Here is a 25,926-nt window from a genome sequence, read left to right on the forward strand (position 1 = left end):
GATTACTGTTCCTATTGTGTATTTGATATCATACTGATGTGAGCTATATTGATATTATAAGTCTCTAAAAGATCCAGTGGCTATAAAAAGTCGTGAGGCAACTGGCCATGTTATTATAAATAGGACAGATTACATTTTATAAAAATCTGCATTTCAGAGAATGTTATTCTGTGTTAACAATAAATACTAAGGCGATAAAATCACTAAGTAACAATTATACATATATCTATATAAAAGAAACGTGATATTCTAAACTGACTTTCCCATTGATTTATTCTGAGAATTGACCCTTGAATGTTATTGGCGCCACCAACTGGTTGTGAAGAGTTACTGCACCCTAACGAATTTACAGCAAATGGATTACACCTAACTGGTGCCTCTCTCCTCCTTCATTTTCAGGTGAGGAAGCGCTGAATGAATATTTAAAGACCAAAGCTGTAACTATCGAATACTAGAATATTATATATGGAATCATTGCAACACAACTGACTGGGACTGATGGCAAATTATTACCTTTGTCATAGAATCCTATCACCCGATGGAGTTCTCATAGCATCTGCTCCTAACGGTCTTCAGATTAAACGCCCTCCTAGTTTTGACTACAGGATCCATCTGTGTCTGACCTGTCCTAGTCTAATCTCTATTAGTTTTATTTTTGTTTGACTGTTGTTTAAAATGAATGAATAAACCACAGGGAATCTAGACCAATATTCAGGAAATGATAGGAATTGTATATAGAATGTAGAGAAGTAATTATAGTGCCTTACCAGAAACCAACCACTGAATGCAGATGAGTGTAACGGTTCCATGTGGCCACGGAGGAAGGGGGGTGAACGTATATGGAGGGCTACGTACCTGATCCCTGAAGCAAGACATTCTCCATTTTTTTTATATTTTTTTATACATCTCTGCAGATTCAGATACCTTTTGCTAATGAGTGTATCTAATCCACAATATAAATAGAAACTTGTATTGGCAAAGTAGACCCTTGTGCGTCTATTACTGTACATGTAAATCAGACAACCAATATGATCCCAATGATTGAGAAACACTGATGCTATTTTCTTGATTGAGCTGCAGCCGCTCGGATTATACTAGACCTTCTATCCCGTGGGAGCGGATAGGAGCGGAGAGCTTAGCATCAGTTTCACTGATGCAGAATTGAACTCAATTGGCTGTAGATCACCTAGCATCGTGTATACAGACCTAAATGTACACTTGCCTGTACTGTACGCAGTAGTGTTATGAATCTGTGCGAGCGGACCACCAGCCCCCCCCCCCCGGAGTTTAGATTGTGGGCGCCCCTTGCAGGAGAACTCTTCAAAGTGACGCAATGTAGCTAGTTCCGTACAACTTGTTTTATTGTAAACAAATAGCATCAGATTTAAATACAAATAAAACGTTTTCCTTATAAATCCGCTGCTGTGTTTTTTGCTGAGAAACCCGTGGCCGCTGATAAATATTCCTGCATCCACTTACATTATGTAAAGAAGTCTGTTCAGTGTGTACACAGCTGAAAACCCGGAGATAATCTCATATTGCTCCTTTTGAAGTGCAAATTTAGTAGCAAAAAACAAGAGATCAGTCTATTCAATCTCCCAGCTCTGATTCGGTCCCTGCGAGTAACCAGACCAGCCGGAAACAGATGGCGAGGAATCCGGTCCCCAGCAGGTCGCCCAGCGCAGTGAGGTACGGGATGGAGAAATTATCCGGGTCCAGTCCTCTCCTCCACATGAACCGCACTATGAGGTCCGCAATGTATAACAAGACGCTAACCTGGAATATAAGCACACCACAGTTAGCGCCAGAAAGAGCCGCAGTATAGAATAATACAGTAGTTAACATCAGTGTCAAACCAGAACAATGAGCTCCTGTGCTGATCCACAGAGGTCACTGATGACTATAACGGTCCCATTCTGGTCTGTACTCTTACCTCTCAGCCTGTTTCAAGTAGGTTGTCTAGGCCCCTCCTCCATGATCCCCCATTTACATGGATATAAGGGGAGGTGAAGCGACAGGCGATTGGCCTGTTGTAAGGTGCTGAGCGGTGAGAGTAATGAGAAGTGTGGAACCAGTATATCCATTAGGTGTCTCGGCGGATCTGGCATATGGCATGTCCAAGGTAGGTATCTCTGCATTATGGGCCTAATTCAAGGTTGATTGCAAAATAAAATTTTCCTCTAATGGGCAAAACCATGTGCACTGCAGGTGGGGCAGATGTAACATGTGCAGAGAGAGTTAAATTTGGGTGGGGTGCGTTCAAACTGAAATCTAAATTGCTGTGTAAAAATAAAGCAGCCAGTATTTACCCTGCACAGAAACAAAATAACCCACCCAAATCTAACTCTCTGCACATGTTACATCTGCCACAGCTACGATCGTAAACTCAGACATGCAGGGGGACGACCAGCACAGGGCTAGTCCGCCCCGCATGTCAGTGCCGCCCCCCCCGCACAAATACAAAAGCATCGCACAGTGGCGATGCTTTTGTATTTCAGGAGTAACTCCAGGCCAGCGCAGCTCCTGCGGCTGGCCGGGAGTCACTCGTCGCTCCAGCTGGCCGCAGCGGCTGCGCACACCCCCCAACGGTCCGGCCACGCCTGCGTTGGCCGGACCGCTCCCCCTAAACGGCAGCTTAACGCCGCCGTTCAGCCCCCTCCCGCCCAGCGACTGCCTCTGTCTCAGAGGCGATCGCTGGCCACCAACGCAGTTCCGGCCCGATCGCTGCGACAAACTGCAGCGAGCGATCGGGTCGGAATGACCCCCAAAGACTTTTGTTCCAGCAATGGTGATTTTATAAAGAAGGCGTCAGGCAGTGCCGTAACTAGCTATGGGCAAGCGGGGGCTTTGCACACAGCGCAATGCACTGTGAGGCGGAAAAATCTCCGCACGTACCCGCCGGGCCTCGCCACACTACCGCCCGCCAGCCAGCCATCCATCACCACCAGTTATCTGCAGTGCGGCGGCTGGCGGCTGCCCGAGGAGGAGAGCACCCAAGCCCGGCTCCCTCTCTGACTGATAATAACATGTAGCTGGGCAGCGGCACGCTGCAGCTGAATGCCTGCACGCTCCGCCCCCTCTGTCCGGGACCTGGTGCCGGGCATAACGAGGAAGCTGTGCTGCACTGGGCACTTCTCCCTGTCCCCCACCGCAGCGCACTCTATGGAGCCATCTGCCACCAATCTGACCTCCAGTTGGCGACATGACCTCTCAGCCCCACCTCCCGCTGTGCAGTTCCCCCGCAGCTCCCAGAGATACCTGTAAGAGGGCAGCAACCAGGTAGAAAGCGATAAAGGGAGCAGTGAGTGAAGCGTGACCGCCCTGTAACAGGTGGATGGTGTACAGGAAGACCAGGTGCCCCGGCACCACCAGCACCAGTAACACACGGGCCGATTTGGAGTTGACTCCTGTGAATGAGAGAGACGCCTGAGAAATGGGCCGGAGCATTTAGTGCATACAGAGATATTCTACACAGTCCATCAATGGTAAAAACGGAATAATACAATGGCGCTGATAGCGTGCACAAAACTGAATGTGGATATTCTCTGGCCGTACGCAGAGCTGCACGCTTCTACAGTATGTGACCAAGCCCTCGCTTTCACAGCCGCCACCATTATCACTGAGCGCCTGTGCCAGCCGTATCCTCGGTGCCAGCGTGCAAACACAGCGTTTCCACCCAGTTACACCCTGTCAGCCGCAAGCGGTGATGCCACTGAGCTGCGCAAAACTCAGAGTCGCCTGCAGATGTACGCTACGGAACAAGCGCGGTGCAAATAAAATAAAAACCAGGCTTGCGCACAACTCTGCATCACTACCTATGTTAATAAATCAGCTAAAAAACTTAAAGTGACCTACAGATGTGTCCGTATACATAGCTGCTGCGGTCGTGCCAAACAGCCCCTCTCAGCGCACCAGGTCCCGCGTGACTCTGCTAGCGTCGGGCGTCTTTTTTTGCTGAAAATGCGGCTTAGACGCAAGGCTATGCAGCTAGGACGCACCAGGAGCCTGCGCTGATTAATTACATATATGACCATTGTATATCTGTGTGCGACTGAGTCTCTGCATCTGTATACGCAGTGCTACAATGTAGCCGCCGCTGCTTTTTTCCCATACGAGTTCTGCTGTGCTTCGTATACAGACTCCATCACACACAATATACAAGTGTCATATATCACATTAATCAGCACAGTCTCCTAGACACATTGGCAAAAAAGACGCCCGTCGCTAGCAGTATTGCGCGATACCTGTCTGCTCACTTACGCCAGGCAACTCCTGCTGGGGTGAGGACGCATCTGTAAGCTTTAAGGAAATAATTAGTAATGCCGCAGTACGCAACATGGGCTAATATCCCATACAGGCTCCCCCTCCCCCACCCGAATGAAGACTCCACCCCTCCCCATCGTCTTTGAGACCCGGCTCAATGCTTAGCGTCCTACCGGAAAAGAAGAAAGTGGTGAAAGGGTTGGGCCAGTGTTGCCTCATTTTGTACGGCAGGACGCCGGGCATACTCCAGAAGTGCAGGAACGTGGAGATCCGGCTTGCCTGGATGGCAACCAGGTTCCCCGCAACACCTGAGGGTTCACAGACAATTACAGTCAAATACCATAAATATATATTGTCCAGATGACGTTGTAGAGAGAAACTGAACCCACCGTTGATAACCGGGGTGAATACTGCTATTCCCTCAAACTTAGGGTCCGTTACTGTCTTGTCCAAGATCAGACCGCCAATACTAGGAGAGATCAGCAAACAAATGGTAAATGCAGCAGATTATGGGGCAGATGTATTAACCTGAAGAAGGCATAAGGAAGTGATAAACCAGTGATAAGTGCAAGGTGATAAACGCACCAGCCAATCAGCTCCAATATGTAAATTATAACAGTTAGGATCTGATTGGCTGGTGCATTTATCACCTTGCATTTATCACTGGTTTATTACTTCCTTATGCCTTCTTCAGGGTAATACGTCTGCCCCTGTGAACCTGAGAATGCCCCGCCCATCAAAAACTGGCCCTGCCCATTTGTGTCACATGACGATTGGTGTCCTCTTATACACCACAGATGCTGTGTAACTACAGCTTCCAGCATGCCCTCACAGTAGCCGGACAGGTTGCCCTGATTAATGCCACCATCTGGACGGCCGTGTCTTCTCTACCAGAGCTTCCATTACCTGCTAATCGACATGGCCACGATGACTGGCTGCCACCCAGACTTTAAGACTTCGGCTATGGACGGAGACTGCTGAGCCACAGCCACCCACAGTGGGATCAAGATGATGAACACAACACAGATTAGGGGGGAGATGTACTGAATGTCTGTAGGAAGAAACAGAGACACATTTATGTAAAGCATGAGAAGTAATCCGGCCCAGGCTCCCGCTCTGCAATGTGGAATCTCATTATGACACTGCTCTGCAAAGCCGGCACCCTGACCCTACGCTTACCAGGCCTGCCCAGATTCCCCCGTGTATTACTTACCTATGTATTGGTATAAGGTGCTGCTGATGCCCGCGAGCAGTGACAGGGTGATCAGATCTCCAAGGCTGGCAGCGATGGGAGTAGCTACGTTGTCAGGGTTTATTCCCAGCTTCCTAGACGCAATGATGACCCCGATCATGACCAGGCCTAATGGACACAGAGATAGAACAATATCATAACTGGCACTATAAAATAACAACGCACTGATTGCAGATTAAAGGAGGGGGCTGATTACAGCACTGTATAAAATGTTCCTGGATTGCAAAACCACAGTGTGCCACTAGGTGGCGACATTGCACTAAATAGAGATCATTATTATTTTATACCCACAAGATGTGTTTATGGGGAATAAGTGCAAGTGATATTATGTATATTCCTTTACTAGTCACTCACTCTTGCTGGGCCTTACCTCTGGATCTCCCAACCTCTCAATGCAATGTCCACCAAATAGCATATTTCATGCACTGTCATCAGTTGCATTTTTACTAGAGATGAGCGGGTTCGGTTTCTCTGAATCCGAACCCGCACGAACTTCATGTTTTTTTCACGGGTCCGAGCAGACTCGGATCCTCCCGCCTTGCTCGGTTAACCCGAGCGCGCCCGAACGTCATCATGACGCTGTCGGATTCTCGCGAGACTCGGTTTCTATATAAGGAGCCGCGCGTCGCCGCCATTTTCACACGTGCATTGAGATTGATAGGGAGAGGACGTGGCTGGCGTCCTCTCCATTTAGATTAGGGTTGAGAGAGAGAGAGATTGACCTGAGGCTGTGATACTGTAGAAGAGAGTGCAGAGTTTAGTGACTGACGACCACAGTGACCACCAGACAGTGCAGTTGTTTGTTTTATTTAATATATCCGTTCTCTGCCTGAAAAAAACGATACACACAGTGACTCAGTCACATACCATATCTGTGTGCACTGCTCAGCCCAGTGTGCTGCATCAATGTATATATATATCTGACTGTGCTCAGCTCACACAGCTTATAATTGTGGGGGAGACTGGGGAGCACTGCAGTGCCAGTTATAGGTTATAGCAGGAGCCAGGAGTACATAATATTATATTAAAATTAAACAGTGCACACTTTTGCTGCAGGAGTGCCACTGCCAGTGTGACTAGTGACCAGTGACCTGACCACCAGTATATATAATATTAGTAGTATACTATCTCTTTATCAACCAGTCTATATTAGCAGCAGACACAGTACAGTGCGGTAGTTCACGGCTGTGGCTACCTCTGTGTCGGCACTCGGCAGCCCGTCCATAATTGTATATACCACCTAACCGTGGTTTTTTTTTCTTTCTTTATAGTCATACTAGTTACGAGTATACTATCTCTTTATCAACCAGTCTATATTAGCAGCAGACACAGTACAGTGCGGTAGTTCACGGCTGTGGCTACCTCTGTGTCGGCACTCGGCAGCCCGTCCATAATTGTATATACCACCTAACCGTGGTTTTTTTTTCTTTCTTTATACATACATACTAGTTACGAGTATACTATCTCTTTATCAACCAGTCTATATTAGCAGCAGACACAGTACAGTGCGGTAGTTCACGGCTGTGGCTACCTCTGTGTCGGCACTCGGCAGCCCGTCCATAATTGTATATACCACCTAACCGTGGTTTTTTTTTCTTTCTTTATACATACATACTAGTTACGAGTATACTATCTCTTTATCAACCAGTCTATATATTAGCAGCAGACACAGTACAGTGCGGTAGTTCACGGCTGTGGCTACCTCTGTGTCGGCACTCGGCAGCCCGTCCATAATTGTATATACCACCTAACCGTGGTTTTTTTTTCTTTCTTTATACATACATACTAGTTACGAGTATACTATCTCTTTATCAACCAGTCTATATATTAGCAGCAGACACAGTACAGTGCGGTAGTTCACGGCTGTGGCTACCTCTGTGTCGGCACTCGGCAGCCCGTCCATAATTGTATATACCACCTAACCGTGGTTTTTTTTTCTTTCTTTATACATACATACTAGTTACGAGTATACTATCTCTTTATCAACCAGTCTATATTAGCAGCAGACACAGTACAGTGCGGTAGTTCACGGCTGTGGCTACCTCTGTGTCGGCACTCGGCAGCCCGTCCATAATTGTATATACCACCTAACCGTGGTTTTTTTTTCTTTCTTTATACATACATACTAGTTACGAGTATACTATCTCTTTATCAACCAGTCTATATATTAGCAGCAGACACAGTACAGTGCGGTAGTTCACGGCTGTGGCTACCTCTGTGTCGGCACTCGGCAGCCCGTCCATAATTGTATATACCACCTAACCGTGGTTTTTGTTTCTTTCTTTATACATACATACTAGTTACGAGTATACTATCTCTTTATCAACCAGTCTATATATTAGCAGCAGACACAGTACAGTGTGCATGTCCTGTTTTGTTTATACAACATAAGGGTGGGTGGGAGGGCCCAAGGACAATTCCATCTTGCACCTCTTTTTTCTTTTCTTTTTCTTTGCATCATGTGCTGATTGGGGAGGGTTTTTTGGAAGGGACATCCTGCGTGACACTGCAGTGCCACTCCTAAATGGGCCCGGTGTTTGTGTCGGCCACTAGGGTCGCTAATCTTACTCACACAGTCAGCTACCTCATTGCGCCTCTTTTTTTCTTTGCGTCATGTGCTGTTTGGGGAGGGTTTTTTGGAAGGGACATCCTGCGTGACACTGCAGTGCCACTCCTAGATGGGCCCGGTGTTTGTGTCGGCCACTAGGGTCGCTAATCTTACTCACGCAGCTACCTCATTGCGCCTCTTTTTTTCTTTGCGTCATGTGCTGTTTGGGGAGGGTTTTTTGGAAGGGACATCCTGCGTGACACTGCAGTGCCACTCCTAGATGGGCCCGGTGTTTGTGTCGGCCACTAGGGTCGCTAATCTTACTCACACAGCTACCTCATTGCGCCTCTTTTTTTCTTTGCGTCATGTGCTGTTTGGGGAGGGTTTTTTGGAAGGGCCATCCTGCGTGACACTGCAGTGCCACTCCTAGATGGGCCCGGTGTTTGTGTCGGCCACTAGGGTCGCTAATCTTACTCACACAGCTACCTCATTGCGCCTCTTTTTTTCTTTGCGTCATGTGCTGTTTGGGGAGGGTTTTTTGGAAGGGACATCCTGCGTGACACTGCAGTGCCACTCCTAGATGGGCCCGGTGTTTGTGTCGGCCACTAGGGTCGCTTATCTTACTCACACAGCGACCTCGGTGCAAATTTTAGGACTAAAAATAATATTGTGAGGTGTGAGGTATTCAGAATAGACTGAAAATGAGTGTAAATTATGGTTTTTGAGGTTAATAATACTTTGGGATCAAAATGACCCCCAAATTCTATGATTTAAGCTGTTTTTTAGTGTTTTTTGAAAAAAACACCCGAATCCAAAACACACCCGAATCCGACAAAAAAAATTCGGTGAGGTTTTGCCAAAACGCGTTCGAACCCAAAACACGGCCGCGGAACCGAACCCAAAACCAAAACACAAAACCCGAAAAATTTCAGGCGCTCATCTCTAATTTTTACTCAATGTATTGTTTAACTCACCCTTTGACCCAATCAGTCTTCCCTCATACCCACTTACATTGTCATACGTTTAGGGTAGGTCCATCACAACCGAGTTGTATCTGTGTAATAAATGTTTGGCTGAAGGGGGCTTTTAAAAAGCCGCACCTGCCCTTCCCAGCTGCTGCCTGCACGTTTCCATGTAGGCACACACATCATGCATATGGGGTGTGGACAGCCTCAAACTCTACTATAAGTGACATTTACCCCGGCATCTCAGCTGGCTCCCAGGGTAGAGTCAGACTCTTTTTGAATCCAAGATGGCCGTTGTGAAACCTCTCTATCTGGATACAGCAATTTCACATCTTGGATTCATAACAAGGTTGCCGCTTCCTTTGGAGCTGGCTGAGATGCAGGGAGGAGAGAGTGCCGCTCAGATAAGTAGTCCTTGTCTGGGGATGATGGTTGTTAGCCTATGTGTGGGGATGGTCGCACACCCCTTGCCCAGCTCTTGGGCACGTCTATGCATGCGGGAGAGCAGGAAGTGGCTGATGCAGGAATTAACCCAAGTCAGCTAGAGCAAATACAAACTTCAGCTCTCACCCAATGATAGAGCAGCGATGAACGCTGTGGTGACGCTGCTGGCGCAGAGGACGGCCGCTTGATCCAGTTCCACGTAACCTTTAGACAGAGCGCCTAAGATGACGGCAGCTACGGCAGCCAACAGTCCGACCACCGTGGCCTGAACCTATAACACAGAACGTTTATATAGTGTGTATTATATAACAGCATGACTGGAAGCTTCGGCTGTACTGCACTCCCTGTTCTGATGTACCATCATTTCCTTTTACCCATCACACTCAAGTGACGCAGAAAGAGTACAGTTACTATATTCCTGCTGCCATCTGGTGGAGATAACAGTTATCTACACTTATAAGAACGGTACGTCTGCCAGTTTATTCTAAGTTGGCGCAAAAATGACTGAACAGATTTTCATGAAAACTGCAGCATTTTTCTACTATCATGAATGTAGAAGATGCAGTACACTATCCTCCTGCATTCCTATATAATTTATCAGCGTCAGGATTACCTGCACATCTTATAAACTTAAAGGTTGGTGTGACAATAATACTGATGGGAAACTTGAATCCTCCTTAAATCTCTTCAAAGAAACTTTATAAAGGCCGCTATATTGACAGGATGCGGTAAAGGTGGGAAAGTACTTATTCCACAAATTCCCAATAACTTTTACTTCCAGTTTAAAAGACTTCAATTCCCAGTAAATGTCCGCTTTGCTATGATAATGAACAAGTTCAGACTCTACAGCCACGGCCAAAGGTTTTGAGAATCACACAAGTATTGGATGTCACAAAGGGGGTCATTCCGAGTTGATCGCTCGCTGACGTATTTCGCAGCGCAGTGAACAGGTTACTACTGCGCATGCATATGCACCGCAATGCGCACGCGTGTCGTACGGGTACAAAGCGGATCGTTGCTGGGCGATGGATTTTACGAATAATACATTCGCACAGCCGATTGCAAGGAGATTGACAGGAGGAAGGCGTTTATGGGTGTCAACTGACCATTTTCAAGGACTGTTTGGAAAAACGCAGGCGTGTCCAAGCGTTTGCAGGGCGGGTGTCTGACGTCAATTCCGGGACCAAAAATACTGAAGTGATCGCAAGGGCTGAATAAGTCCAGAGCTACTCAGAAACTGCACAAAACTTTTTCGTCCCGCTCGGCTGCACAGGCGTTCGCACACTTGCAAAGCGAAAACACACTCCCCCGTCGGCGGCGACTATGCGTTTGCACAGCTGTTAAAAGTAGCTAGCGAGCGATCAACTCGGAATGACCCCCAAAGTTTGCTGCTTCAGTGTTTTTAGACCTTTTTGTCAGATGTGACTATGGTATACTGAAGTAAAATTACAGCATTTCATAAGTGTCAAAGGTTTTTATTGACAATTATATTAAGTTTATGCAAAGAGCCAATATTTGCAGTGTTGACCCTTCTTTTTCAAGACCTCTGCACGTCACGCTGGCATGCTGTCAATCAACTTCTGGGCCACATAATGACTGATGGCCGCCCATTCTTGCCTAATCAATGCTTGAAGTTTGTCAGTATTTGAGGGTGTTTGTTTGTACACCCGCCTCTTGAGGATTGACCACAAATTCTCAATGAGATTACAGTCTGGGGAGTTTTCTGGCCATGGACCCAAAATTTAGATGTTTTGTTCCCCAAGCCACTTAGTTATCACTTTTGCCTTATGGCAAGGTGCTTCATCATGCTGGCAAAGGCAATGTTCCTCACCAAACTGTTCTTGGATGGTTGGGAGAAGTTGCTCTTGGAGGATGTCTTGGTGCCATTTTTTATTCATGGCTGTGTTCTTAGGCAAAATTGTGAGTGAGCACACTCCCTTGGCTGAGAAGCAACCCCACCATGAATGGTCTCAGGATGCTTTACTGTTGGCATGACACAGGACTGAAAGTAGCGCTCACCTTTCCTTCTCCGGACAAGCATTTTTCCAGATGACCCAAACAATCTGAAAGGGGATTCATCAGAGAAAATTACTTTACCCCAGTCCTCAACAGTCCAATCCCTGTACATTTTGCAGAATATTAGTCTGTACATGATGTTTTTCCTGGAGAGAAGTGGCTTCTTTACTGCCCTTGTCCGGAGTAGGAAAGGTGAGCTCTACCAGAGTAGAGAAGAGGACGGGGGCAGGACACACTACAGCTTAAAGCAGAGAAGAGGACGGGGGCAGGACACACCACAGCTTAGAGTAGAGAAGAGGGCGGGAGCAAGACACATTACAGCTTAGAGCAGAGTAGAGGACGGGGGCAGGACACATTACAGCTTAGAGCAGAGAAGAGGACGGGGGCAGGACACACTACAGCTTAGAGTAGAGAAGAGGACGGGGCAGGACACACTACAGCTTAGAGCAGAGAAGAGGACGGGAGCAGGACACACTACAGCTTAGAGCAGAGAAGAGGACGGGGGCAAGACACACTACAGCTTAGAGCAGAGAAGAGGACGGGGGCAGGACACATTACAGCTTAGAGCAGAGAAGAGGACGGGGGCAGGACACACTACAGCTTAGAGCAGAGAAGAGGACAGGGGCAGGACACACTACAGCTTAGACAGAGAAGAGGACAGGGGCAGGACACACTACAGCTTAGACAGAGAAGAGGACAGGGGCAGGACACACTACAGCTTATAGTAGAGAAGAGGACGGGGGCAGGACACACTACAGCTTATAGTAGAGAAGAGGACGGGGCAGGACACACTACAGCTTAGACAGAGAAGAGGACTGGGGCAGGACACACTACAGCTTAGACAAAGAAGCGGACTGGGGCAGGACACATTAAAGCTTAAAGCAGAGAGGAGGAGGGGGGCAAGACACACTACAGCTTAGGCAGAGAAGAGGATGAGGGCAAGACACACTACAGCTTAGAGCAGAGAAGAGGACGGGGGCAGGACACACTACAGCTTAGACAGAGAAGAGGACGGGGGCAGGACACACTACAGCTTAGACAGAGAAGAGGACAGGGGCAGGACACACTACAGCTTATAGTAGAGAAGAGGACGGGAGCAGGACACACTACAGCTTAGAGCAGAAAAGAGGACGGGGGCAGGACACACTACAGCTTAGAGCAGAGAAGAGGATGGGAGCAGGACACACTACAGCTTAGAGTAGAGAAGAGGACGGGGGCAGGACACACTATAGCTTAGAGTAGAGAAGAGGACAGGCGCAGGACACACTACAGCTTAGAGTAGAGAAGAGGATGGGAGCAGGACACACTACAGCTTAGAGTAGAGAAGAGGACGGGGGCAAGACACACTACAGCTTAGAGTAGAGAAGAGGACAGGGGCAGGACACACTACAGCTTAGAGCAGAGAAGAGGATGGGAGCAGGACACACTACAGCTTAGAGTAGAGAAGAGGACGGGGGCAAGACACACTACAGCTTAGAGTAGAGAAGAGGACAGGGGCAGGACACACTACAGCTTAGACAGAGAAGAGGACGGGGGCAGGACACACTACAGCTTAGAAGAGAAGAGGACAGGGGCAGGACACACTACAGCTTAGACAGAGAAGAGGACGGGGGCAGGACACACTACAGCTTAGAGCAGAGAAGAGGACGGGGGCAAGACACACTACAGCTTAGAGCAGAGAAGAGGACGGGGGCAAGACACACTACAGCTTAGAGCAGAGAAGAGGACGGGAGCAGGAAACACTACAGCTTAGAGCAGAGAAGAGGACGGGGACAGGACACACTACAGCTTAGAGCAGAGAAGAGGACAGGGGCAGGACACACTACAGCTTAGACAGAGAAGAGGACGGGGGCAGGACACACTACAGCTTAGAGCAGAGAAGAGGACGGGGGCAAGACACACTACAGCTTAGAGCAGAGAAGAGGACGGGGGCAAGACACACTACAGCTTAGAGCAGAGAAGAGGACGGGAGCAGGAAACACTACAGCTTAGAGCAGAGAAGAGGACAGGGGCAGGACACACTACAGCTTAGAGTAGAGAAGAGGACGGGGGCAGGACACACTACAGCTTAGAGTAGAGAAGAGGACGGGGGCAGGACACACTACAGTTTAGAGTAGAGAAGAGGACGGGAGCAGGACACACTACAGCTTAGACAAAGAAGAGGACGGGGCAGGACACACTACAGCTTACAGCAGAGAAGAGGACGGGGGCAGGACACACTACAGCTTAGAGTAGAGAAGAGGACGGGGGCAGGACACACTACAGCTTAGAGTAGAGAAGAGGACGGGGGCAGGACACACTACAGTTTAGAGTAGAGAAGAGGACGGGAGCAGGACACACTACAGCTTAGACAGAGAAGAGGACTGGGGCAGGACACATTAAAGCTTAAAGCAGAGAGGAGGACGGGGGCAAGACACACTACAGCTTAGGCAGAGAAGAGTATGAGGGCAAGACACACTACAGCTTAGAGCAGAGAAGAGGACGGGGGCAGGACACACTACAGCTTAGACAGAGAAGAGGACGGGGGCAGAACACACCAGCTTAGACAGAGAAGAGGACAGGGGCAGGACACACTACAGCTTAGAGTAGAGAAGAGGATGGGAGCAAGACACACTACAGCTTAGAGTAGAGAAGAGGACAGGGGCAGGACACGCTACAGCTTAGAAGAGAAGAGGACGGGGGCAAGACAAACTACAGCTTAGAGCAGAGAAGAGGACGGGGGCAGGACACACTACAGCTTAGAGCAAAGAAGAGGACGGGATCAGGACACACTACAGCTAAGAGCAGAGAAGAAGACGGGCGCAGGACACACTACAGCTTACAGCAGAGAAGAGGATGGGGGCAGGATACATTACAGCTTAGAAGAGAAGAGGACAGGGGCAGGACACACTACAGCTTAGAAGAGAAGAGGACGGGGGCAGGACACACTACAGCTTAGAGCAAAGAAGAGGACGGGAGCAGGACACACTACAGCTTAGAGCAGAGAAGAGGACGGGGGCAAGACACACTACAGCTTAGAGCAGAGAAGAGGACGGGGGCAGGACACACTACAGCTTAGAGTAGAGAAGAGGACGGGGCAGGACACACTACAGCTTAGAGCAGAGAAGAGGACGGGGGCAGGACACACTACAGCTTAGAGCAGAGAAGAGGACGGGGGCAAGACACACTACAGCTTAGAGCAGAGAAGAGGACGGGGGCAGGACACACTACAGCTTACAGCAGAGAAGAGGACAGGGGCAGGACACACTACAGCTTACAGCAGAGAAGAGGACAGGGGCAGGACACACTACAGCTTACAGCAGAGAAGAGGACAGGGGCAGGACACACTGCAGCTTAGAGCAGAGAAGAGGACGGGGGCAAGACACACTACAGCTTAGAGCAGAGAAGAAGACGGGAGCAGGACACACTACAGCTAAGAGCAAAGAAGAGGACGGGAGCAGGACACACTACAGCTTAGAGCAGAGAAGAGGACGGGGGCAAGACACACTACAGCTTAGAGCAGAGAAGAGGACGGGGGCAGGACACACTACAGCTTAGAGTAGAGAAGAGGACGGGGCAGGACACACTACAGCTTAGAGCAGAGAAGAGGACGGGGGCAGGACACACTACAGCTTAGAGCAGAGAAGAGGACGGGGGCAGGACACACTACAGCTTACAGCAGAGAAGAGGACAGGGGCAGGACACACTACAGCTTACAGCAGAGAAGAGGACAGGGGCAGGACACACTACAGCTTACAGCAGAGAAGAGGACAGGGGCAGGACACACTGCAGCTTAGAGCAGAGAAGAGGACGGGGGCAAGACACACTACAGCTTAGAGCAGAGAAGAAGACGGGAGCAGGACACACTACAGCTAAGAGCAGAGAAGAAGACGGGAGCAGGACACACTACAGCTTAGAGCAGAGAAGAGGACAGGGGGCAAGACACACTACAGCTTAGAGCAGAGAAGAAGACGGGAGCAGGACACACTACAGCTTAGAGCAGAGAAGAGGACGGGGGCAAGACACACTACAGCTTAGAGCAGAGAAGAAGACGGGAGCAGGACACACTACAGCTTAGAGCAGAGAAGAGGACGGGGGCAAGACACACTACAGCTTAGAGTAGAGAAGAGGACGGGGCAGGACACACTACAGCTTAGAGCAGAGAAGAAGACGGGAGCAGGACACACTACAGCTTAGAGTAGAGAAGAGGACGGGGTAGGACACACTACAGCTTAGAGTAGAGAAGAGGACGGGGCAGGACACACTACAGCTTAGAGCAGAGAAGAGGACGGGGGCAAGACACACTACAGCTTAGAGCAGAGAAGAGGACGGGGGCAGGACACACTACAGCTTAGAGTAGAGAAGAGGACGGGGGCAGGAAACACTACAGCTTAGAGTAGAGAAGAGGACGGGGGCAGGATACACTACAGCTAAGAGTAGAGAAGAGGACAAGGGCAGGACACACTACAGCTTACAGCAGAGAAGAGGACGGGGGCAGGACACACTACAGCTTACAGCAGAGAAGAGGACGGGGGCAGGATACACTACAGCTTACAGCAGAGAAGAGGACGGGGGCAAGACACACTACAGCTTAGAAGAGAAGAGGACGGGGGCAGGACACACTACAGCTTAGAGTAGAGAAGAGGACGGGGGCAGGACACACTACAGCTTAGAGCAGAGAAGAGGACGGGATCAGGACACACTACAGCTAAGAGCAGAGAAGAAGACAGGAGCAGGACACACTACAGCTTACAGCAGAGAAGAGGATGGGGGCAGGACATACTACAGCTTAGAAGAGAAGAGGACGGGGGCAGGACACACTACAGCTTAGAGTAGAGAAGAGGACGGGGGCAGGACACACTACAGCTTAGAGCAGAGAAGAGGACGGGAGCAGGACACACTACAGCTTAGAGCAGAATAGAAGACGGGAGCAGGACACACTACAGCTTAGAGCAGAGAAGAGGACGGGGGCAAGACACATTACAGCTTAGAGCAGAGAAGAGGACGGGGGCAAGACACACTACAGCTTAGAGCAGAGAAGAGGACGGGGGCAGGACACACTACAGCTTACAGCAGAGAAGAGGACAGGGGCAGGACACACTACAGCTTACAGTAGAGAAGAGGACAGGGGCAGGACACACTACAGCTTATAGTAGAGAAGAGGACGGGAGCAGAACACACTACAGCTTAGAGCAGAGAATAGGACGGGACAGGACACACTACAGCTTAGAGCAGAGAAGAGGACGGGGGCAGGACACACTACAGCTTAGAGTAGAGAAGAGGACGGGAGCAAGACACACTACAGCTTAGAGTAGAGAAGAGGACGGGGGCAGGATACACTACAGCTTAGAGTAGAGAAGAGGACGGGGGCAGGATACACTACAGCTAAGAGTAGAGAAGAGGACGGGGGCAGGACACACTACAGCTTACAGCAGAGAAGAGGATGGGGGCAGGACACACTACAGCTTACAGCAGAGAAGAGGACGGAGGCAGGACACCCTACAGCTTAGAGAAGAGAAGAGGACGGGGGCAAGACACACTACAGCTTAGAGTAGAGAAGAGGAAGGGGGCAAGACGCACTACAGCTTAGAGCAGAGAAGAGGACGGGGGCAGGACACACTACAGCTTACAGCAGAGAAGAGGATGGGGGCAGGACACACTACAGCTTACAGCAGAGAAGAGGACGGGGGTAGGACACACTACACCTTACAGCAGAGAAGAGGACGGGGGCAGGACACACTACAGCTTACAGCAGAGAAGAGGACAGGGGCAGGACACACTACAGTTTACAGCAGAGAAGAGGACAGGGTCAGGACACACTACAGCTTACAGCAGAGAAGAGGACAGGGGCAGGACACACTACAGCTTAGAGAAGAGAAGAGGGAGGGGGCAGGACACACTACAGCTTACAGCAGAGAAGAGGACGGGGGCAGGACACAATACAGCTTAGAGTAGAGAAGAGGACGGGGCAGGACACACTACAGCTTAGAGCAGAGAAGAGGACGGGGCAGGACACACTACAGCTTAGAGCAGAGAAGAGGACGGGGACAGGACACACTACAGCTTAGAGCAGAGAAGAGGACGGGGCAGGACACACTACAGCTAAGAGTAGAGAAGAGGACGGGGCAGGACACACTACAGCTTAGAGCAGAGAAGAGGACGGGGGCAAGACACACTACAGCTTAGAGAAGAGGACGGGGGCAGGACACACTACAGCTTAGAGTAGAGAAGAGGACGGGGCAGGACATACTACAGCTTAGAGTAGAGAAGAGGACGGGGCACGACACACTACAGCTTAGAGTAGAGAAGAGGACGGGGCAGGACACACTACAGCTTAGAGCAGAGAAGAGGACGGGGGCAATACACACTACAGCTTAGAGCAGAGAAGAGGACGGGGGCAGGACACACTACAGCTTACAGCAGAGAAGAGGACGGGGCAGGACACATTACAGCTTAGAGTAGAGAAGAGGACAGGGGCAGGACACATTACAGCTTAGAGTAGAGAAGAGGACGAGGGCAAGACACACTACAGCTTAGAGTAGAGAAGAGTACGGGGGCAGGACACATTACAGCTTAGAGCAGAGAAGAGGACGAGGGCAAGACACACTACAGCTTAGAGCAGAAAAGAGGACGGGAGCAGGACACACTACAGCTTACAGCAGAGAAGAGGACGGGGGCAGGACACAATACAGCTTAGAGTAGAGAAGAGAACGGGGCAGGACACACTACAGCTTAGAGTAGAGAAGAGGACGGGGCAGGACACACTACAGCTTAGAGCAGAGAAGAGGACGGGGCAGGACACACTACAGCTTAGAGCAGAGAAGAGGACGGGGACAGGACACACTACAGCTTAGAGTAGAGAAGAGGACGGGGCAGGACACACTACAGCTTAGAGTAGAGAAGAGGACGGGGCAGGACACACTACAGCTTAGAGCAGAGAAGAGGACGGGGGCAATACACACTACAGCTTAGAGCAGAGAAGAGGACGGGGGCAGGACGCACTACAGCTTAGAGTAGAGAAGAGGACGGGAGCAAGACACACTACAGCTTAGAGCAGAGTAGAGGACGAGGGCAAGACACACTACAGCTTAGAGTAGAAAAGAGGACGAGGGCAGGACACATTACAGCTTAGAGCAGAGAAGAGGACGAGGGCAAGACACACTACAGCTTAGAGCAGAAAAGAGGACGGGGGCAGGACACATTACAGCTTAGAGTAGAGAAGAGGACGGGAGCAAGACACACTACAGCTTAGAGTAGAGAAGAGGACGGGGCAGGACACACTACAGCTTAGAGCAGAGAAGAGGACGGGGGCAGGACACACTACAGCTTAGAGTAGAGAAGAGGACGGGGGCAGGACACACTACAGCTTAGAGCAGAGAAGAGGACGGGGGCAGGACACACTACAGCTTAGAGTAGAGAAGAGGACGGGTGCAGGACACACTACAGCTTACAGCAGAGAAGAGGACGGGGGCAGGACACACTACAGCTTAGAGTAGAGAAGAGGACGGGGGCTGGACACACTACAGCTTACAGCAGAGAAGAGGACGGGGCAGGACACACTACAGCTTAGAGCAGAGAAGAGGACGGGGGCAGGACACACTACAGCTTAGAGCAGAGAAGAGGACGGGAGCAGGACACACTACAGCTTACAGCAGAGAATAGGATGGGGGCAGGACACACTACAGTTTAGAGAAGAGGACGGGGGCAGGACACATCTGAATATGTTTCCGATAAAAGTATTTATTTATTGGAATGTGGAACTGTACGGCACATGCCTACTCTCCATCCTATCCCAATTCTGCACATGAGCCACATCAGCATGGCTACTCCATATTTTACTATAAACACCATAACTGTGCCCACCTCCACCACTCTGTCTGCCCAAACGATCTGCAAATTCTGCCACCTTCCCCGTAAACTCATATGCCACCATGTCCAGCCTATCAATTTGCTAAGGACTAGTGACATCACTTCATGCCTCGTGCCTCAGTGATCACACTGGCACATGGTGGACTGGGTGCATTCTACAGGAAAATGATTCCGCCCACAAGATGGTTGTCTACACTCCTTGCGGGGCAATGTAATGAGAAGCTTAACTGACATGAAGATGATCAGACTGACCTGAATTAACGCCAAATTACTGATTGCCATCTTCCACCTCTCGCTGGGGTCATCCATCTGACCTGTGTTCGCCTGTAAATATAGACAGGGTAAAGGATTCAGGGGAGAGGACACGAGACGGTACAACAAAACCATTGCCATTTCTGCAGCAATGATGTCATCCTTGTACATATCAGGGAATATGTGTGTGTTTTACCAAAGCCTCATATATCCTGCTATATGGCTATACGGTTCCAGGGGCTAGCGTCACAGATATTGTGGGTTTGGTAAGTGAGGGTAAGTGTCATCTCTGTATTATAGATGTATATCACTCCATGCCCACATCTGCACTACCAGATCCGTATCTACCGCATACACCAGAGCCGTATCTACGTACCCCTACCACGGATACCCCTACCACGTACACCAAAGCCATAGCTTCATACCCCTACCACGTACACCAGAGCCGTATCTACGTACCCCTACCATGTACACCAGAGCCATAGCTTCATACACCTACCACGTACACCAGAGCCATATCTTCATACCCCTACCACGTACACCAGAGCCGTATCTACGTACCCCTACCACGGATACCCCTACCCCGGATACCCCTACCATGTACACCAGAGCCATAGCTTCATACACCTATCACATACACCAGAGCCATAGCTTCATACACCTATCACGTACACCAGAGCCATATCTTCATATCCCTACCACGTACACCAGAGCCATATCTACGTACCCCTACCACGGATACCCCTACCATGTACACCAGAGCCGTATCTACGTACCCCTACCACGGATACCCCTACCATGTACACCAGAGCCATAGCTTCATACACCTACCACGTACACCAGAGCCATATCTTCATACCCCTACCACGTTCACCAGAGCCATATCTTCATACCCCTACCACGTACACCAGAGCCATATCTTCATACCCCTACCACGTACACCAGAGCCGTATCTACATACCCCTACCACGTACACCAGAGCTGTATCTACATACCCTTACCACAGATACCCCTACCACATACACCAGAGCCATAGCTTCATACACCTATCACGTACACCAGAGCCATATCTTCATACCCCTACCACGTACACCAGAGCTGTATCTACATACCCCTACCGCATACACCAGAGCCATAGCTTCATACACCTATCACGTACACCAGAGCCATATCTTCATACCCCTACCACGTACACCAAAGCTGTATCTACATACCCTTACCACAGATACCCTACCATATACACCAGAGCCATATCTTCATACACCTACCATGTACATCAGAGCCATATCTTCATACCCCTACCACGTACACCAGAGCTGTATCTACATACCCCTACCACGTACACCAGAGCTGTATCTACATACCCTTACCACAGATACCCCTACCACGTACACCAGAGCCATATCTTCATACACCTACCACGTGCATCAGAGCCGTATCTAGATACCCTACCACGTACACCAGAGCCGTATCTACATACCCTTACAACGGATACCTCTACCACGTACACCAGAGCCGTATCTTCATACACCTACCACGTACATCAGAGCCATATCTAGATACCCCTTTCACGTACACCAGAGCCGTATCTACATACCCCTACCATGATCCCCACAGTCATATCTACATACCCCTACCACATACAGCAGAGTCATATCTACATACCCTGTACACCAGAGCCGTATCTACATATCCTTACCACGGACACCAGAACCGTTATCAACATACCCCTATCACATACGTCAGAGCTGTATCTACATACCCCGTACACCAGAGCCGTATCTACATACCCCTACCATGTACATAAGACCCTGACACCTCTAGTAGATTGTAGTCATTAGCCAACTCTGGAGGTCTCATTTACAAATACCAGAGGCACAGAATCCTGGATCTGATGTGGGAGCTAATAAGACTCTCATTAAATGTGGGAGGCATGCACACAGATCTGCGGATGAAGGGACAGACCTATGGATGGACCCACTGGAAGAGGGACAGATGGGCAGACGCATGGATGGACTGACAGACGGGCAGACCTACAGACGGCAGGACAGACCCACTCATGAATGTGAGGACTTACTGCGGTAGAGAGGCGAGAAGCCAAAGTCATCTCCAAGTTGCCTTTGAGACCCAACAGAGCTGGAACCAGAATAAAGATCTCTGTAATGGTTTTGAAGACATCCCAGTGCTGAAAGACAGATAAACACAACGGGCAGGAGGATGAGAAGACTTTTACGCAGGCAGCCTCCGGTGAGGTCTGTAGACAAGCATATGGCGTCCTCATATATAAGGCGATTGTAATCTCAAACATCAAGGAGGCCGTATGGATTATACATTCAGTCCAGACATCTCCTCTCTGAGAATCTCCATCCCCTAGGATGCTTCATTACGCAGATCTCCAGCCACACTGTGGCACCCCTGAGTATGGCGCCCGGTTACACCCACCTGGGCGAGGATGGTGGGAGTTACTGTACAGGACTTCTCTATTACACTACTCCTTACACCATACATGCTTCCACACTGCATGGCATGCTGGCCAGTCATGACAGAGAGGCTTGTATCACTGAGGACCATGTTATATCTGTCTCCTTCCTTTCTGGTGTCACCAAAAGGAGGACAGACCGAGCAACATTATAGTAGATTAAAGAGAAAGATGACCCCTGGGTGGTAGTTGTAGGTGGAGTGAAACGTCAGTGTACAAGTTCCTTACTGATTAACGCACAGCAATACGCACAACCCTCGTCTTATAAAATAACTATGTAGAATTACATGGGATGAAAATCCTACTCATCCAGCCACGACGCACCTGAAACCTTTCCGATTGTATTACACACATTATATAAATGACAGATTCCGTACTGACAGGACGAGGCCAGATGCTGGCTGCACCAAGACTGCTGATATCTCATCCTATAGATCAGTGATGGGGAACCTTTGGCACTCCAGCTGTTGCTGAACTACACATCCCAGCATGCCCTGCAACAGTTTTAGCATAGCCAAGGAGCAAAACTGTAGCAGGGCATGCTGGTATGTGTAGTTCAACAACAGCTGGAGTGTCAAAGGTTCCCCATCACTGCTAGAGATCATCTGCTACTGTTATTATGGCCGGAGCTGGGAAGGATTTCTACTGGTTACCAGCCCGCCAAAATGACGGAACAACATAACAGTCATGTCAGCGCCAGCGGCTGTGTGCACCAGAACGGAGCAATACCTGAATTGCTGCTTCAAGCGCCATCTAGTGGGCGCCGCGTGCAAAACACTCGCATTTCCCCCATAGAGGTGAGGAGCAGCGTTAGCCTTTTATTATATAAGATAATGCACAAATGACCCAGGGGAGACATTAGGCTAAAACAGCAATGAATTGCGCGGTTCTTCCTGATGTTTATAGTAATGGTATCCATGTCTGTCATAGGGTTTGATCAGGATTATGAGGGTCATTCTGACCCGTTCGCTCGCTGCGTTTTAACGAACGGGTCCCTGCTGCGCGATCGCTGGGTGGGAGGGGGCGGAACGGCGGTTTGGCCGCCGTTTTGTGGGTTTGGTCTGGCCAATGCAGGCGTGGCCAGACCGAACGGGGGGCGGGCCGCAGCGGCTGCGTGACATCACACGCAGCCGTTGCGGGCCGGGGAGCGAAGAGTAGCTCCCGATCAGCACGCTAAAACTGTGCTGGCCGGGAGCTACTCTTGAAGTGCAAAGGCATCGCTGCTGTGCGATGCCTTTGCACTTCTGCAAGGGGGAAAGGGGGCCGCACTGACATGTGGGGCGGGCTAGCTCTGTGCTGCGCGTCCTCCCGCATGTCAGGGAAGATCGTAGCTGTGCTAAATTTAGCACAGCTACGATCAACTCGGAATGACCCCCTATGTCTTGTAAAGTAAAAAAAAATAAAAAATTTCTACATTTTTTCCTTTTGTTTGCCCTCTACAGTGGCAAACGCAGGATTTCTAGAGGGGGGTTTCCAAATGCAATCCAGAATCCCCCATTAGAAGAAGCTAGTAACGACCCTCCACCTTATACCCCTTTTCCACTAGTTTTTTTAAACACGGATCAGTGCGCGGGGGCGCGCATTTACCCGTGTTTTTCCCTAGTGGGAAAGGGTTCCCCAGCAAATTCCCAGATCAAGTGATCCGGGAATCCTACCCGGGTAGCTAGCCGGGTTGAACACGTGTTCAACCCGGCTAGCTGTCTAGTGTGAACGGGTGCCGTGTCGAGGCGACACGGCTCCCGTTCACAGTGCAAAGGGAGGGCGGCGCTGGGAGATAATGTGATCTCCCAGCGCCGCCCCTGCCGCGTCACTAGCGCGTCACCAACCCGGGTTGGTGAGCGCTGTCTGCAGGGGGCTGTAGCACGGGTCGCACGTGCTACACTAGTGGAAAAGGGGTATACATGTAAACATTGGTCATTTTATGCACTGGATCCTGTATGGAATACAGTATACATTTTTAACACTATAGATAGTCTATAGCAGCGGTGGCCAACCTGTGGCTCTTTCTTTCTTTAAATGTGGCTCCCGACACTTGAAGTCACGTGACCACAACAGATCCGGTAACCACTGCACTCCAGAAAGACACGCAGAAGTACTACAAGGGCTGTGGACTGAGGAAGCTAGAAACTAGAGATAAAACACCCACCGTCAAACAGAGGATCCTTAAGCCCCTTTCACATTGCCAATGCAGGATCCCACCTGAGAATTAGAAACGGTCCTTCCCGGGTGGGATCCGGCATTGGACCCTAACATGTGGCTTCCCGACCCAGCAATTTGCTGGGTCGGTTGCCATAGCTGTAGGGGGGCGGGGGCGGCAGCGGGGGTGGAGGCGGCGTTGGGAGATGAGCTCATCTCCGTGCCGCCTCTCCCTAAGTAGTAAACGGGTCCCATCGACCCGGGAACCCGTTTATGCTGCCACTGGCCCGGTATTCAACCCAGGAATAACATCTATTATTAGTATTATTATTATCAGTTATTTATATAGCGCACACACATTCCGCAGCACTGTACAGAGAATATTTGGCCATTCACATCAGTCCCTGCCCCAGTGGAGCTTACACTCTATATTCCCTACCACATGTACACGCACACACATACACGCTAGGGTTAATTTTGTTGGGATCCAGTATATTTTTGGATTGTGGGAGGAAACCCACACAAGTACAGGGAGAATATACAAACTCCACACAGTTAGGGCCATAGTGGGAATCAAACCCATGACCTCAGTGCTGTGAGGCAGTAATGCTAACCATTATGCCATCCGTACTGCTTATAACCTGGGTTGAATTATCGGGTCAGGCGAGCCAGGAATTTCGACCATGGTCCATTCACACCGCACACCAACCCGTGTTGACCCGGCATATTGCCGGATCGATACCGGGATATTTGTGCGGTGTGAAAGGGGTAATAAGGAGCTGCTACAATGGCATGAGTTGGGGGGGGGGCTCTGAAGTGACACATGAGGGTTCTACCAGGAGTGACACATGGGAGAGCTGGATGAAGTGACATAGGAGAGTGCTACCAGGAGTGACACATGGGAGAGCTGGATGAAGTGACATAGGAGAGTGCTACCAGGAGTGACACATGGGAGAGCTGGATGAAGTGATATAGGAGGGTGGTAGCAGGAGTGACACATGGGAGAGCTGGATGAAGTGATATAGGAGGGTGGTAGCAGGAGTGACACATGGGAGAGCTGGATGAAGTGATATAGGAGGGTGGTAGCAGGAGTGACACGTGGGGAAGCTAGCTGGAGTGACACAGCAGGGTGCTGGCTGAAGTGACACGTGGGAGAGCTGAAGTGTACTATGTGAATCGTCTTTCATTATATTTTATATGGTTCTGGCTTTTTCAATTATTTTATGCGGAAGTGACTTCTTCAATGTATTTTATGTTGGACCTGGCTTTAAAAATGTATTTATGTGGATCTGGCTTTTTCAATGTATTTTATACCAGGGCGTGGCCTAGCGGGCACAAGGCCACACCCCATTTTTGCATGCTCGCCTTCGGCTCTTTGATGTACCTAACAAGATTTTTTGGCTCTTTGACTCTGACTGGTTGGCCACCCCTGGTCTATAGTGTAGGCTGCATCAAACATTTCAATAATATAAATGTGTGGTCAGGAAAAGGTTAACATACCATAATAAATAAATAAATATACAAAATAATAGAACTAGTACTGCACTTTCTAAGCTCACATTCTCCCACCTCATGGTAAGGCTCCTGTCTCTTCTTCTTGGTAGCTCCTCTATGGTCCGGTGCACCGATTGAGGGCTCATATCCACACACACAGCAAACTTAGTAGTAGAAGAAGCTGCTTCCACTGGGCATATGTAGCAGCTCTGCTCTGTCTCTTAAACTG

The 25,926-nt window shown here is 49.6% G+C and overlaps 2 protein-coding genes across 10 annotated transcripts in view; one reads left to right on the forward strand and one right to left on the reverse strand.

Moving 5' to 3' along the window:
* The window catches only part of ALDH1L1 (aldehyde dehydrogenase 1 family member L1), a 55,790-nt gene extending 54,375 nt beyond the window's left edge, over positions 1-1,415 (forward strand). The window contains exon 23 of the mRNA XM_063941197.1: positions 400-1,415. Coding sequence (XP_063797267.1) covers positions 400-455 — 56 coding nt within the window. The 3' untranslated portion in view covers positions 456-1,415. The remainder of the gene's footprint in view (positions 1-399) is intronic.
* Positions 1,344-25,926, reverse strand: part of SLC41A3 (solute carrier family 41 member 3) — a 133,766-nt gene continuing 109,183 nt past the window's right edge. For all 9 annotated transcript variants that reach the window (XM_063941204.1, XM_063941200.1, XM_063941203.1 and 6 more), the window contains 9 exons: positions 21,666-21,773; positions 19,589-19,660; positions 9,599-9,743; positions 5,477-5,623; positions 5,170-5,314; positions 4,653-4,732; positions 4,437-4,571; positions 3,259-3,407; positions 1,344-1,776 (listed from right to left, as the gene is read on the reverse strand). In XM_063941204.1, coding sequence (XP_063797274.1) covers positions 1,591-1,776; positions 3,259-3,407; positions 4,437-4,571; positions 4,653-4,732; positions 5,170-5,314; positions 5,477-5,623; positions 9,599-9,743; positions 19,589-19,660; positions 21,666-21,773 — 1,167 coding nt within the window. In that variant the 3' untranslated portion in view covers positions 1,344-1,590. The remainder of the gene's footprint in view (positions 1,777-3,258; positions 3,408-4,436; positions 4,572-4,652; positions 4,733-5,169; positions 5,315-5,476; positions 5,624-9,598; positions 9,744-19,588; positions 19,661-21,665; positions 21,774-25,926) is intronic.

Source organism: Pseudophryne corroboree, chromosome 9 (genome assembly GCF_028390025.1).
Source record: "Pseudophryne corroboree isolate aPseCor3 chromosome 9, aPseCor3.hap2, whole genome shotgun sequence".
Lineage (NCBI taxonomy): Eukaryota > Metazoa > Chordata > Amphibia > Anura > Myobatrachidae > Pseudophryne > Pseudophryne corroboree.